General features: G+C 46.0%; 1 protein-coding gene across 1 annotated transcript in view; it reads right to left on the bottom strand.

Moving 5' to 3' along the window:
• Window positions 1-11,257, bottom strand: part of LOC124716775 (facilitated trehalose transporter Tret1-2 homolog) — a 60,489-nt gene extending 49,232 nt beyond the window's left edge. The window contains exons 1-2 of the mRNA XM_047243322.1: window positions 11,172-11,257; window positions 10,916-11,129 (exon numbers count right to left, since the gene is read on the bottom strand). Coding sequence (XP_047099278.1) covers window positions 10,916-11,129; window positions 11,172-11,257 — 300 coding nt within the window. The remainder of the gene's footprint in view (window positions 1-10,915; window positions 11,130-11,171) is intronic.
• Between the last annotated feature and the right edge of the window lie 5,897 nt (window positions 11,258-17,154).

The raw sequence follows: 17,154 nt of genomic DNA, 5'->3' as shown, positions 1-17,154 counted from the left end.
CATGAGAGAGGCTATGTCACCTTCTCGAAAGTAAGAGTTAAATCATGTGTTTATACGTTTTGTTATCACACCAGTCTAGCCACTGATCAAATGCCGGTACACGACCTGTTATGTTGCAGGCTTGTTGTAACATTACGTTTTCTGGCAACTGGGGAATCTTTACTAGGTTTTAACCTCAGTACAGCACAGCCCACCATTTCAAAAGTTGCTGTGGATGTATGCACTGCAATTTGGCAATTTGCTGCACTTCAAAGGACCTGTACTTAAGGATACACGTGTTATTTTTTCCAGTTTGTTTGTTGTGTGTGTGTGTGTGTGTGTGTGTGTGTGTGTGTGTGTGTGTGTGTGTGTGTGTGTGTGTGCCACTCAGAGCTTTTTATCAATTGAGGACGTAAAGCGTGATCATATTTTGGCACTTTATTTTATAGGTTCGTCTTGATCACATAAATTTTTACACTACTGGCTATTAAAATTGCTGCACCAAGAAGAAATGCAGATGATAAATGGATACTCATTGGACATATATTATACTAGAACTGACATATGATTACATTTTCACACAATTTGGGTGCATAGATCCTGAGAAATCAGTACCCACAACAACCACCTCTGGGCGTAATAACGGCCTTGATACGCCTGGGCATTGAGTCAAACATAGCTTGGATGGCATGTACAGGTACAGCTGTCCATGCAGCTTCAACACGATTCCACAGTTCATCAAGAGTAGTGACTGGCGTATTGTGAGGAGCCAGTAGCTCGGCCACCATTGACCAAACGTTTTCAATTGGTGAGAGATCTGGAGAATGTGCTGGCCAGGGCAGCAGTCCAACATTTTCTGTATCCAGAAAGGCCCTACAGGGCCTGCAACATGCGGTCGTGCATTATTCTGTTGAAATGTAGGGTTTCGCAGGGAGCGAATGAAGCGTAGAGCCACGGGTCGTAACACACCTGAAATGTAACGTCCACTGTTCAAAGTGCCGTCAATGAGAAAAAGTGGTGACCGAGACGTGTAACCACTGGCACCCCATACCATCACACTGGGTGATACGCCAGTATGGCGATGACGAATACACGCTTCCAATGTGCGTTCACCGCGATGTCACCAAACACGGATGCGACCATCATGATGCTCTAAACAGAACCTGGATTCATCCGATCCGTTTTGCTATTCATGAACCCAGGCTCGTCGTTGAGTACACCATCGCAGGCGCTCCTGTTTGTGATGCAGCGTCAAGGGTACCCGCAACCATGGTCTCCGAGCTGATAGTCCATGCTGCTGAAAACGCCGTCGAACTGTTCGTGCAAATGTCCCCATCTGTTGCCTCAGGGATCGAGAAGTGGCTGCACGATCCATTACAGGCATGCGGATAAGATGCCTGTCATCTCGACTGTTAGTGATACGAGACCGTTGGGATTCAGCACAGCGTTCCGTATTACCGTCCTGAACCCACCTATTCCATATTCTGCTAACAGTCATTGGATCTCGACCAACGCGAGCAGCAATGTCGCGATACGATAAACCGCAATCGCGAAATGCTACAATCCGACCTTTATCAAAGTCGGAAACGTGATGGTACGCATTTCTCCTCCTCACACGAGGCATCACAACAACGTTTCACCGGGCAACGCCGGTCAACTGGTGTTTTTGTATGAGAAATCGGTTGGAAACATTCCTCATGTCAGCACGTTATAGGTGTCGCCACCGGCGCCAACCTTGTGTGAATGCTTTGAAAAGCAAATCATTTGCATATCACAGCATCTTCTTCCTGTTGGTTAGATTTCGCGACTGTAGCACTTCGTGGTGTAGCAATTTTAATGGCCAGTAGTGTAATTTCACTATGACCGGTTTCGGCTACTGCCATCTTCAGATCATAAAATATTCTGATGTAGTATCAACGTCAAACTAAACATATAGGAACTCAGAGTTTTGCAGTCATCGTCTGTCACACTGGACAAAACTACACGGGCTTTCTCGCCTATCACTGCCAGTTTCTTTTTCCCGGCATGTTGAACTAAAGCAAGAGATGGAATCAAACCAAACACCAACTTTCGTGATCTAAGGCATTACGATACAAATCGAATATGACCGTGTTACGTAATGTGCATGTTACTCAGAAATAAACGATTGCCGACGCACCTTATTGTGATACAGCGGGTCTTGTAGGTGATACATACACCTTTCTCCGCTGTTTGCTTGAATTAAGACGCTTAACGCCTCTTTACTTCATACCACTTTTAGAATACGAAGCAATCAGTAGAAAGAGTGCTTTCACAAACACATAGTGTAAACGTAAGTCTACTGGCAAAGAAAAAAGTATTGCATTTATGAAAACCTACTTACTGAAAAAATGCGGAAACCCTAAAACAAAAATCAGAAATTAACCAGCAGCCACTTAACAATACGGAAATAGCAAGCCGAAAGCACTGCGGTACCCCAATCTGCGCATACAGGAATTAACGATGCCTTGTGCGCTTGAGCGGATTGACTGCAGTTATTCTAGCGCCCGGATACTGTGTCTGCTTATTTTCGTAGTTTCACCCGTTCTACCGCTAGATGGCTGTTGCTCTGGACCGGTATCATTCGCGACGGATCGTCGAGCAATAACTCCCTTAGACTGCTGGGTTTGTTCAAACAGAGACACTATGTAACGTTGTGAAATGTAGAAACGTGGAATAATTCCACTTTATCTGATACAACTCCTAACATAACTACTATTTTTTTTAAGTCGCCAATATAACATACACTGAGCTGACAAATGTCGTGGGATAGCGACATGTACACATACAGATGGCGGTAGTATCGCGTACACAAACTATAAAATGGCAGTGCATTGCCAGAGATGTCCGCCTTCTCCAGAATCACCTTGACCTTTTTGCCGCATGGTGTAACCAGTGGCTCCTGAAAATCAATCCTTCCAAGACCCAGGCAATCATCGTAGGTCGTACCACTCGCTCCTTCCGGCTCCTGGATTTCTCCCTAACTGTCTGTGCCCGTCCTGTCCGCCTCTCCCCCACCCTCACCTACCATGGCCTCACCATTGACCGTCACCTCACCTGGATCCCTCATCTCCGCTCCATCCAATCCAAAGCCCACGACCGCCTCCGACTCCTCAAACTCCTCTGGCCGGACATGGGAGTTGCACCCTTCTACCATCCTCCACACCTACAAATCCTTAATCCGTCCCATCCTCTGTTATGCCAGTCCCACCTGCATATCTGCCCCCCCCCCCCCAAATTCTGTAAGTCCCTGCAGATCCTTGAGCGTCATGCACTCTGCCTCACCTTCCGTATACGCCTCCCATCCCCCACGTGGATCCTCTATGACCTCATTCCTTTCCCCCATCTGCTCCTATTCCTCGAACATATCTGCATCCTCTACACCTCCCACCGCCTTGATCCCCCTCACCCCCTGGTTGCTCCTCTCCTCTCCCATCCCCACCCCCTGTCACGTCTTCACTGTTGTGTCCCCCCAACCCTCCATCTCTACACCCTTCATCTCCTTTCCCAAGGTGGCTTCCATCAACTCCCCCTGCTGGATGATGCCCTCTCTCCCTCCATTTATCCCTCCTATCAACTCTGATCCTCCCCCCTCCTTTCCTCCATCCTTTTCTTGGGCTCCCTCTCCCCCCTTTCCATCCTCTTTTTTCCCCACCTACCCTCTCTCTGTTCCCCTTCTCTCCCCTGACTCCTTTTGCATTTCCCTCCTCTGCCTTTTCCCTCTCGCATCTGCCCTGCCCCTCCCCCCCCCCTTATGAGTCCTCTCCCTCCTTGGGTCCCCGCCCTTTCGTTTTCCCTGTCGTCCCTCCTTGTTGTCCCCGTCATCTGTCCCGGTGGGTCCAACCCCCCCCCCCCCCCATCTGCCCTAGGCTATGGTGTGTCCTCTTGGTGCCGACATTTTAGTGCAGTGTTTACAGTGAGTGTTGAGTGCTGTTTTCTGAAGTGTTGCGAACGACCATAATACTGTCGCTGGGTGTGATTTTATATCTCTTGCGTACAGAAACCAGACTGTCGCCATGTTTTTTAATTGTCTGCCTACTATGTTACCTGTCTGCATCCTGTGTATTTTATTCGCTTTGCCAACCCTTTTGCTTTATGTTTTAACTTTCCACAATTTTCCGCCGTTTTCAATTTAAGTTCCCGCCTACTTTTCTTGTTTCTTAACTTCTTCTTACGTTTTTTAAAACTCACATGAGTCACATTTCAGTTGGTAAGAGCTGATTGTACGGTCCGAGTGTGGCACAGACCCTACGAAGCCATGGACCCAGGTTGTCAACAAGGACTGTACAAGCTGGTGGTGGCTCCATAATGGTGTCTGCTGTACTTACGTGGGATAGACAGGCTCCTCTGGTACACATGAACCGATCATTGACTAGAAATGGTTATGTTCGGCTGTAACAATGTGCAATGTTGCCGGGTAACAACTCTTCGTAATAGGTTTGACGAATATTTTAAACAGTTCGAGCAAAGAATTTGGCCACCCAAATGGCCCGACATGAATCCCATCTATAATTTATAGGCTGTAATCTAGAAGTCAGTTCGTGCGCAAAATCCTGCACTGGCAACACTCTCGCAGTTGTGGACGGCTATAGAGTAGGAATGGCTCAGTATATATAAAGGGGACTCCCAACGACTTGTTGAGTCCATGTCACGTCCAGTTCAAAAAATGGCTCTGAGCACTACGCGACTTAACTTCTGAGGTCATGAGTCCCCTAGAACTTAGAACCACTTAAACCTAACTAACCTAAGGACATCACACACATCCACGCCCGAGGCAGGATCGAACCTGCGACTGCAGCGGTCGCGCGATTCCAGACTGTAGCGCCTAGAACCGCTCGGTCACTCCGACCGGCCCACGTCCAGTTGTTGTACTATGTAGGGAAAAGGAAGTCCTACACGTTATAGGAGATGCGCTGTGACTTTTGTTACCTCAGTGTACAATTATATTATGCATGTCTGACAATAGATGCACTGAAAAGATAGAGTTGCAGTTTAAATATCGGTATGTTCCTGCCGGTGGTCATCCCAACAATTTAACCCTATCTGCCTCTTCCATCTGCTAGTCGTCATATTTTAGGCAATTACTGGGGAGGGTGGGGATGGAGAGAAGAGTTCTCAACTACATATTATTAGCTGTCCCTGTATTGACCGACCAAGTGCAACTGGCATGTAACTTCATCCCGCAAACTGATATCTGGCACCCGTACAACACAATGCATGCACGTTTGGATGGATGCATTCAACGTTCTGTTGAGTACACTGGTTATTAATTTTGCAATGGCTTGTTTCGTGTTTACATTAATCTGTGATCTTACAAGTTTAATTTCTCAAATATGTTACATAGACCAACGTATTCCCGAAATTTCATTACCATAGATTAATTATTTTTGATGTTGCTATTTTTTCCGAGGGTGTACACCATACCACAATGAAAAGGAAAAGAAAATCTAGATAAGCCGAAAATCCGGATTAATGAGGGCTCGATAGGCGAGGTACATGTGTACAGAAGGATCTAACTTGAAACCCCATGGATTACCACCTGTAAGTATAGTTGGGGTCACGTACAACAGTAGTCGACTTCGGGGTGTTTCTATGCACCTGATGTCATACACTTTTCCGACAGCCAATGAGGGTGCAGTAGTGTTCCGAGCGCTCTGGTGTGTAAAATTGGCTCCTGGTAGTGTCACTGACGAAACGTTGCTGACATGCCGAAGAGAAAGTACAGGGTCACTGTTACACCGGAGCCAAGGTAGGCCCTGAGGGTCGGCAACCCACATAACACCTCAGAGGACGAGGTTGTTTATGCACAAAGGCGTGCCCAAAATCACGATGGTAAACACCGGCTATTTACACACAAGATAATGGAAATAGACATTCAGAGCACAACTTCCTGCAGGGGGTGCTCGAGCCACGGCCTGCAGGGAGTATCACTATGCCAAAATGTGATTGGCTGGAGACAGCTATTTAAGGGCTAGAACCAGCCCCGAAGTTCACCCCGGATGCCGACCTCGTGTACTGCAACCGACGAAGATTACGTCTTCGTCTCGGAATTGGACTAGTGTGTGTGTTACCATGAACATTTGTGGAAAATAAGAAGTAAACTTCTGTTTGCCTCAATTAGGAGACTTTTTTTTGTTATTTTTACCTTTAGTTTGTATGTTCAGTCATCAACCTTGTGAACTTACATCAATAAAAGTTGTGTTGTGAAAAATTGCGAATTGTCAGTCACAACAGTGACAATTATTGAACTATATGAAATAAAATCGTCATAACTTCTGTACGGTTTGTGTTAGGACGTTCAAACTGCGCGGTTGGCCGCGGATCTTGAAGGGGAATTAGTACGTGCTGTATGGTTTGATTTAGCGAAGAAGCCCACTTTCATTTGGATGGGTTCGTCAATAAGCAGAATTGGCGCATTCGGGGGACTGAGAATCCGCATTTCGTTATCGAGAATTCTCTTCACCCTCGACACGTGACTGTGTGATGTGCAATGCGCAGTCATGGAATAATTGATGCGATATTCCTTGTTGGCACGGTGACTACCGAACGACACGTTAAGGCTTTTGAAGATGATTCCATTTAATTTATCAAAAGCGACCCTGGTGTCGACAAGATGTGGTTCATGCAAGACAGAGTTCGACTCTATCGAAGCAGAAGAGTGTTTGATGTCCTGGAGGAGCGCTTTGGGGATCGCATTCCAGCTCTGGGGACCCAGACGCCACTGGCATGGGCCTCGATTGGCCACCCTATTCTCTGGATCTGAACACTTGCGACCCTTTTTGTGGGATATATTAATGATATTGTGTACAGCAATAACTCCATTACTGAGCTGAAAACAGCCATTCAGTAGGTCATCGACAGCATCGATGTTCCGACACTTACTGGCTCAAGCTGAATTTCTCAATTCGTCTGCGCCACATAAACCCCAATGATGGTAGGCATATCGAATATGTAATAAGCTAAATTCGAATATCTGTAGTAACTAGTCCATTAAATTTTGGGCATGCAGCCTCGCAAATAAAATTTCTTCCACTGATATTTCGGCCGCGTATCGTCCGGCTATCATCAGAGTAAGTCGCAAGACTCTGAGAACGCCGGTCGATGTGGCCGAGCGGTTCTAGGCGCTTCAGTCTGAAACCGCGCGACCGCTACGGTCGCAGGTTGGAATCCTGCCTCGGGCATGGATGTGTGTGATGTCCTTAGGTTAGTTAGTTCTAAATTCTAGGGGACTGATGACCTCAGATGTTAAGTCCCATAGTGCTCAGAGCCACTTGAACCATCTTCGACTCTGAGAATAACCCATAGTGCTCAGAGCCATTTGAACCATTTTGCTCTGAGAATAACCGGACGGTACGCGGCCGAAATATTAGTGGAAATAATTTTATTTGCGCGGCTGCATGAACGAAACTTAATTGGCTACTCATTCCGCCGAGAAAAGTTGAAAATACACATCTGTAGTGACGTTTACATGTTGATCAAAGTGTGCGCGCGCCGTAGTTGGTAACTAATTTACGTTGTTTTCCCTTTGTGTTGTGGTCTTTGAGACAGATCGCTGGCCGATCATCAGCGATCGGCTTCTTATCTTTGGCGCATCCGTGGGCATGAGCATCTTTGCGTTTTCGGTTGGGGGCGCGGGACGGCGAGAGGCAGTCGGTTTTAGGCGGCCGGTGAGACTGGCGGAGTTGTGGCTCGGGCGTAAGCACGTGTGTGACGTCTGTTACGCTGGGCCTGTTTGCTAATCGTGAAACTCCTGCGGCGGTTACTGGTTGCCTGGAAGGCATTTGATATAAAATGTGCCAAGCCTGGCAGTGAGAGGGGAGTCCGGAGTTGGTGTTGGCCTAGATGTTTGGACAAATTGAGGTGCCTGTGTGAGAAGCATGGCGTGGGCCTGTCGGTTGCTTCGTCCTTCTGCCAGCCACCGCAAGCGGATGTTCGGCCGGAATGTCTACAGTTTGTGGTGAGCATAGTCTGAACAAGTTCTCGTAGGATGTGCTCCCAGCCTGACTCTTAGCCTGTGTTATTTGTGGGTGCCGACCCCCTGTCTGTTACTGCTTCCGGGTGTCCTGTAAGATTTCACAGCAAAACTGTGTTTTTGTGGCATTCTGTGTTTCTGGCTCAGCCTCCGCCTAGAAATCTGAAAGATTTGGAATTCCTTAAAGCTGTAATGTAAACATATATACAAGGTGTTAAAAAAGGTACGACCAAACTTTCAGGAAACATTCCTCACACACAAATAAAGAAAAGATGTTATGTGGACATTTGTCCGGAAACGCTTAATTTCCATGTTAGAGCTCATTTTAGATTCGTCAGTATGTACTGTACTTCCTCCATTCACCGCCATGATTTCATACGGGATACTCTACCTGTGCTGCTAGAACATGTTCCTTTACAAGTACGACACAACATGTGGTTCATGCACGATGGAGCTCCTGCACATTTCAGTCGAAGTGTTCGTTCGCTTCTCAACAACAGATTCGGTGACCGATGGATTAGTATAGGCGGACCAATTGTGTGTGCGTCAGATCTTATGGGACTTAACTGCTAAGGTCATCAGTCCCTAAGCTTACACAGAACCTAAATTATCGTAAGGACAAACACACACACCCATGCCCGAGGGAGGACTCGAACCTCTGCCGGGACCAGCCACAGCGGACCAATTCCATGGCCTCCACGCTCTCCTGACCTCAACCCTCTTGACTTTCATTTATGGGGGCATTTGAAAGTTCTTGTCTACGCAACTCCGGTACCAAATGTAGGGACTCTTCGTGCTCGTATTGTGGACGGCTGTGATACAATACACCACTCTCCAGGGCTGCATCAGCGCATCAGGGATTCAATGCGACGGAGGGTGGATGCATGTATTCTCGCTAACGGAGGACATTTTGAACATTTCCTGTAACAAAGTGTTTGAAGTCACGCTGGTACGTTCTGTTGCTGTGTGTTTCCATTCCATGATTAATGTGATTTGAAGAGAAGTAATAAAATGAGCTCTAACATGGAAAGTAAGCGTTTCCGGACACATGTCCACATATTTTCTTTCTTTGTGTGTGAGAAATGTTCCTGAATGTTTGGCCCTAACTTTTTGTAACACCCTGTATAAAAAAAAATGTTCTTTCAGAATAAGCGCCTGTTTCTTTGGGACACTGCAGTTCAAACAGGAGTGGTGTAATATTAATGAGTATTTGTCAAATGAAGTGTATGTTATGTCTTGCTGTTTTCTGTGGCACGCAGCTGTGTTATTGAACCCATTTGGAAGTGTTCGTTGGGTTGTTGGGTGAACGACTGCTCCCCACTTCAGTGAATTCTTTGAGTAGTATTGTAAGGTTTTTGTATATTTTTCGTGGGGTGTATTGATTCAATTTTGTTTTTCTCTTTCTTTGAATCACGGTAAATTGTTCAGTTTATCTGGTTACTGGCTTAACTCGCGCTTCAGGCATTAAATCAGCTGTTTTTGAAATTGTTTTTTTATTCCTGTTTAATGTCAGATTCAAATGTAACTTAATTTATGTTATTTGAAATAAATGTGTTGGATTGACCTTAATGAATTATGTGCAATCGAAATAAGGGACCCACTACTTCATTAGTGCTTAACAGTGGCGTGTGGTTCGGGTTGTGAGCCCTATGCTCGCACCAGTCTTAAGTGCAAAGAGTGGTGACGCAGCTCTTCATACAACCTTATCCTGTGAAAAGTTCAATAATTGTCACCCTATAAGAGACCTAAGGTGGACCATTGTCGGTTACAGCATGTAATTAGTGTGCATTAGTACAATGGCTATAGCTTAATATAGGACTCTTTCCTATTGACACCTCTTGTTTCCTGTCAGAGAGATCTCAACAATAATGGAAAATTTGCTGTTACACAAACTTGGAGTTTGCTAATGTCAATGGTGAAACGCCATTCACATAAATGAGAAAAAGTAAGAGCCGTAAGATGGATCCATGTGAAGCAGAAAAAAAGCAAGGGCCCTTACATGGGTGCTTGTGGAACAGGAGAAAAGAAAGGGCCCTAAGACGGATCCTTGTGGAACAAAATAAATGAAGGGCCTTAAGATGGATACTTTTGGAACAGGGAAAAAGGAACAGTCCTAAGATGGATCCTTGTGGAACAGCAAAAAAGGAAGGGCCCTAAGATGGATCTTGTGGTACAGGAGAAAAGAAAGGGCCCTAAGATAGATCCTTGTGGAAAAGGAGAAAAGAAGGGGCCTTAAGATTGATCCTTGTGGAACAGAATAAAGGAAGGGCCCTAAGATGGATCCTTTGGGAACAGGATGAAAGGAAGGGCCATAAGATGGATACTTGTGGAACAGAAAAAAAGGAAGGGCCCTAAGATAGATCCTTGTGGAACAGGAGAAAAGAAAGGGCCCTAAGATGGATCCTTATGGATCAGGAGAAAAGAAAGAGCCCTAAGCTGTATCCTTGTGGAACAGAATAAAGGAAGGGCCCTAAGATGGATCCTTTCTGAGCAGGAAGAAAGGAAGGGCGCTAAGATGGATACTTGTGGAACAGAGAAAAAGGAAGGGCCCTAATATGGGTCCTTGTGGAATAGGAGAAAAGAAAGGGCCCTAAGATGGACCCTTGTGGAAGAGAATAAAGAAAGGGCCCTAAGATGGATCCCTTTGGAACAGGAAGAAAGGAAGAGCCCTAAGATGGATAGTTGTGGAACAGGAGATAAGAAAGGTCCCTAATATGGATCCTTGTGGAACACTAAAAGTAATTAATTTGCAGTGGGATAGTGCGTGATAGCTTGCTACCATTATCTTCTGTACTGACTCTACTTCTTTCGTACTTCGTTGGAATAAGCGAGAAAAAGTAAGATCGATCGTTTTGAATCGTCACTTCTAATTAGTTCCTTGTTGGATGGCACCTGTACCTTACTGCCAAATGAAGTGAGTAGCTGGTGAGTGTGTGTGTTGCTTACGGATCTGCCGGCGGCGAGCACGGCGCCCCAGGAGGCGAGATAGGGCAGCACGAGCAGCAGCAGCGTCGGCTTGCGGCCCAGCGCGTCGGCCACGAGCCCGGCGGGCAGCGAGCCCGCCATGGCGCCCAGCGCCACCAGGGAGCCCAGCCAGGAGGCCTCGTCGTCCGTCAGCGGGCGCGACACGTACGCGTCCAGCGGCGCCGGCGCCACCGGGGAGTCCCCCACGGCCGCGGCCGCCGCCGTCGCGTTGCCCGACTGCAGGTAGGGCAGCGCGTTGCTCGACCAGCCGTCCACGTAGCCCACCGACAGCGTGCTCGTCGTCGCTGCGAAGGCACACCTCATGTAAGACCGCTCACTGGCACTCCTGATGCCCACATGACTGTTGTATCTACTTGACCTTGACGTTCCATATTGTATCTCACGAGCAAAACAAATATGTAATGTCATACACTGATGATGTTTGGTTTGTGGGGTGCTCAACTGCACGGTCATCAGCGCCCATACAAAGTCCTAATTTTTACACAGTCCAATTTTTCACGAGATCTAGTGGAGCCGAAGTCATGAATGATGATGGTGGTGGTGATCATGAAATGGTGAGGACACCACAAACACCCAGTCCCCGGGCAGAGAAAATCCTCAACGCAGCCGGGAATTGAACCTGGGACCCCGCGATCCAGATGCAGCGACCCTAGCCACTGGACCACGAGCTGTGGACGTTGAGATGACGTAAGTCGTGGTTGGTTGGTTGGTTGATTTGGGGGAGGGGACCAAACAACAAGGCCATGAGTCCCATCGGATTAAGGAAAGATGGGGAAGGAAGTCAGCCGTGATCTTTCAAAGGAACCATCGCAGCATTTGCCTTAAGCGATTTAGGGAAACACAGAAAACCTAAATCACAATGCGCGGACGTGGGTTTGAACCGTCATACCAGAGAATGCGAGTCCAGTGTGCTAACAACTGCACCACCTCGCTCAGTCCAAAGTCATGGGATAGCGATATGCACATATACAGATGGGACAAAAAGGCAGTGCATTGCAACAGCTGTCATTTGTACTCAGCTGATTTATGTGAGGTTTCCAACGAGATTATGGCCGCAAGACGTCAATTAACAGACTTTGAACGCGGAGTGGTAGTTGGAGCTCGACGCATGGGACATTGCATTTAGAACATCATTAGGAAATTCAATATTCCGAGGTGTCAGAAGTGTGCTGAGAATGCAGATTCCAGGCATTGCCTGACTGCGGACAACGCAGTGGCCGACGGCCTTCACTTAACGACCGAGAGCAGCGGTGTGTGTGTGTGTAGAGTTGTCAGTGCTAACAGACAAACGACACTGCATGAAATAAGTGGAGAAATCAATGTGGGACGTACGACGAACGTTTTCGTTACGACAGTGGGGCGAAATGTGTCGTTAATGGGCTGTGGCAGGAGACGACTGAAGCTAGTGCCTTTGTTAACAGCACGACGTCGCCCACAGCGCCTCTTCTCGACTCGTGACCATATCGTTTCGACCCTAGCCGACTGGAAAAACGCGGGGTGATCGGACGAGTCCCGATTTCAGTTGTTCGAGTGTGGCGCTGACTCAACGAAGCCATAGAGAAAAGGTGTCAACAAAGCACTGTGAAAGCTGGTGTGGCCCTACAGTGATGTGGGCTGTCTTTACATGGAATGGACAGTGTCTTCTGGTCCAACTGAATCGATCACTAACAGAAAGTTCTTACGTTCAGCTCATCGGAGACCATTTGCAGCCATTCATGAACTTAATAAACGTAAACATGGTCCGTAGTTGGCTGTAATGTCATTTTTATTTAATCTTGCGATAAGCTACTTTCGACTACGTGTCACTGTCAAGCACATTTGTAACATCTGTACTTCACGCCATTTCAGATCACCTTCAATTGAAAATGACATGAAGTAGAGATGGTACAGATGGGCTAACAACGTGCAGAATGGACCGCTCAGGATTGGCATCACTTTCTCTTCACTAATGAGTGTCGCGTATGCCTGCAATCAGACAATCGTCGCAGACATGTTTAGACACACTGTCCAGCGAGTTGAGCAAGGTGGAGGTTCCCTGCTGGCATTATGTGGGGCCGACGTACGCCGCTGGTGGTCATGGAAGGCGCCATAACGGCTTTACGATACGTGAATGCTATCCTCCGACCGATAGTGCAACCATATCGGCAGCATATTGGTGAGGCATTCGTCTTCATCGACGACAATTAGCGCCCCAATCGTACACGTCTTGTGAATGACTTCCTTCAGGATAACGACATCGTTCGACTAGAGTGGTCAGCATGTGTTCCAGACATGAACCTTATCGAACATGCTTGGGATAGATTGAAAAGGGCTGTTTATGGACGGTGTGACCCGCCAACCACTCTGAGGGATCTATGCCGAATCATCGTTGAGGAGTGGGACGATCTGGACAAACAGTAGCTTGATGAACTTGTGGACAGTATGCCACGACGAGTACAGGCATGCATGAATGCAAGAGGAAGTGCTACTGGGTATTAGAGATACCGGTGTGTACAGCAATCTGGACCACCACCTCTGAAGGTCTCGCTGTATGGTGGTACAATACGCAGTGTGTGGTTTTCATGAACAATAAAAAGGGTGGAAATGATGTTTATGTTGATCTCTGTTCCAATATTCTGTAGAGGTTACGGAACTTTCGGAACCGAGGTGACGCTAAACTTTTTTATGTGTGTATGTGAAATGTGCGTATACGGCCAAAGCCAAGGGTAAAAAGCTCCTCCTAAACTCCTGAATCGTTTTCAGTCAAACTTGATACACATACTACTATCTCGAATGAAACACAGTGAAGGGAAGAACCACCAGCCTGCTATTGGGGTGGAGGTGATAACGTGGAGAGAGAAGACGGAGGAAGAGATGGACAGACAGAGAAAGAGAAGGAGGACATGACACAGATGTGAAAGAAAAAAGAGATCGACAGAGAGATGGGTTGGAGGAAATCGGCCGACGAAAGGTTGAGGGGATGGACAGAGAGAGGGACGAGAAGTTGGACAGAGGGACTGTGTGATATTCGCTATTTTTGGCTTCATTAAAACAGCAAATAGTTAACACTTTCAGCCAGAAGGCGAATACTTGTTTATAAAGAATGATTAATGTATAGAAAGGCGTCGCATAGCGACGGTGGAATTTCCTAAATAATGTAATTCGACGTCTTTGGGCGGCAACATAAACAGAAGAATACGGACGATATGCGATCCCTCACTATTTTGTTCGCTGGAGAACAAATGAAGCCTTGAGTGCTAAACTCTTGTACTGTTTTTCTTAAGTAAGACGGGCGCAGATTTGTGGCGGTCTGATCTAATTTTTTACTACATGTATAAAAATGTGTTCCGTCTAAATTTGAGTGTAGTGTAAAAAGAAGAACTGTTATAACTTATCGTGACGACGCAAGGGTGACTCAAGAGCACAATGACTATATAAAGAGCGCTAAATGTACATGAAACGAACATAAAAATCTACCATCATTGATGAACTAAGCATAAGGTACGATATATGTTTTAGTTATAATAAATATTTGTTCTGGAAGTATTGAATCATTTAGCAGTGCTCATTCCTATCATCTCCTCAGTATTATTTTCATTTCAATTATGTGTTTTGCTAAGATTATAGACACCAAGATCAGCAGTCCAATGTGCGTGATACATTGAGAAAAAGAAAACTGTTTCATCGTCTTCTTGCATCAGCTTTAATATTGAATTTCCCTTTTGTGTGATGTTACAATTGTTTTTGGGCCCTTAAGAATTTTCTGGTCTCTTAGGAAATTGTTTTGTCATAACAATAACTTCACAACCGGGTATGATCGTATCTACGATCATGAAGTAATTAGAAAGACGATAATGCAATTTCTTAATCAACATCACGCTAGCTGTGACTGCTTCATACCACGCGAAACTGCAAGTAAAGACTATTCACATTTCATAATGCAATATTTCAATATTTTATGACAATGGCCAATCCATGATACTTACGCCAATTGTGACTGATAAAACAGTAAGCGAAATCTCAATTTCCAACTTTTCCATTGAATAACAACATCACTTTTATTTTGTTACATCACAAGTGGGAGAAGGTTGTCTAGCACAAATAAAAAAAATACATATCCAAGCAATACTGAGTACTTAGACACTTTATCGTAACTTTAGTATTGTTTTCAAAAAGTTCAAATTCTGCTTAATGAACGTTAAGTGGAAGGTCATCTACATATATGAGGAATAGGTATGGCTCCAAGATAGAACCTTGTGAGATTCGCTTCGTGATTTCTCTCCAATCACTAAAATTCTCAAATTGTCCGAGTTAGTCAGCGCAACGCTTCGTCTTCCGTTTGTTAAGTGTGATTGAAAACAGTTGCATATAAAGTCATGAGTTACATAAACCGTAAGTGTTTTCGAAGAGTGACATGATCTACACAATCAAACGCGTTGGAAACAACACAGAAGATATTTTGTTGTGCTAGGTTCGTGGGCGGACTTACCGAGCACTGCGGCGACGTGCTGCCTCCAGCGGTAGGCGGCGGGCCTCGGCTTGGTGGCGGACTCTGCGTCCACGTTGGTGGCGGCGGGGGCGGCGGAGGCGGGGGGGAAGGCGGCGGCGGGCTTGGTGGCGCCGCAGCAGGTGCGGTAGCAGCGCTGCGTGCCGCCCGTGTGCCCGTTGCAGCACGTCATCTCGGTGGCTGAGAAAACAACAGCAAACACCGTGTATTGCAGCACTTAATCCCAGCTCCAAAAACAATAGCAAACACCATGTACTGCAGCACTTCACCCCAGCTGCAAAAACAGCACCAAACACTGTGTACTGCAGCACTTAAATCCAACTCCAAAAACAAAAGCAATCACCATGAACTGCAGCATTTCACCCCAGCTGCAAAAACAGCACCAAACACTGTGTTCTGCAGCACTTAAATCCAGCTCCAAAAACAAAAGCAATCACCATGAACTGCAGCACTTCACCCCAGCTGCAAAAACAGCACCAAACACTGTGTACCGCAGCACTTAAATCCAGCTCCAAAAACAAAAGCAATCACCATGTACTGCAGCACTTCACCCCAGCTGCAAAAACAGCACCAAACACTGTGTACTGCAGCACTTAAATCCAGCTCCAAAAACAAAAGCAATCACCATGAACTGCAGCACTTCACCCCAGCTGCAAAAACAGCACCAAACACTGTATACTGCAGCACTTAAATCCAGCTCCAAAAACAAAAGCAATCACCATGTACCCCAGCTGCAAAAACAGCGCCAAACACTGAGTACTGCAGCACTTCATTCCAGGTGCAAAAACAACACCAAACACAGTGAACTTCGGCACTTCATCCCAGCTGCAAAAACAACGCCAAGCACTGTGTACTGTAGCACTTCATGCCAGCTGCAAAAACAAAACTAAACACAGCGTTCTGTAGCAACTCAAACCAGCTGCAAAAACAACACTAAAACTGTGTACTGCAGCATTTTATCACATCTGCAAAAACAATGCCAAACACTGTGTACTGCACCACTTCATACCAGCTGCAGAAACACCACCAAACACTATGTACTGTAGCACTTTGAAGCAGCTGTGAAAACAACACTAACATCATGTGCCATAGCACTTCATACCAGCTGTAAAAAGAGCACCAGGCGCTTGGGGTTGCACCTCATCTTGGCTACAGTGAGAAGAACAACATGTCTTCATAGTATGTATGATACTTCGATTGGTCCTTCTCTGGCCAGAGATTTATTGCTAATGCTAATTTCTTCTCTAAGGTCCCATGGTGAGATAGAATGAACCCCACATTCACCAGCAAATTTGAGCACCTGTGACAACTCATGGCTACTGTTCCGTGGCCCTTGGTGAAGGGTAGTGTATCAGAATTGCTGTTCTTCCAATTTTATTTGGAGCAGAATCCTGTTGCGAAAAGTTCTGTGTAAGTCCTAACTTCTCTTCTTTTACGGAAGTGGGTATGGTATGAGATGTGTTGTTAGAGAAAATGTATGTATTTTGATTCATCTGATGTGTCAAAATATACTGCCTGACAAAAATAGTAAAGCATCCAGATTGGTAAGAGAAAATGAAATGTAAATTGATAGGTGGAGAGGATATTTGTCGTTATTGCAGCGATTAAACGTAGTCAAATTTACAAAGAACTTGGCGCTACGAGTTGCAACCCCTCATTACATATCTGGCCTTCTTTAAAACAAAAATTTATTCGAACTGGCCATGAGCAATTC

The sequence above is a fragment of the Schistocerca piceifrons genome, chromosome 9, assembly GCF_021461385.2.
Source record: "Schistocerca piceifrons isolate TAMUIC-IGC-003096 chromosome 9, iqSchPice1.1, whole genome shotgun sequence".
Classification (NCBI taxonomy): domain Eukaryota; kingdom Metazoa; phylum Arthropoda; class Insecta; order Orthoptera; family Acrididae; genus Schistocerca; species Schistocerca piceifrons.
Note: the sequence above shows the minus strand (reverse complement) of the source record. Positions and strands in the feature narration are given on the sequence as shown.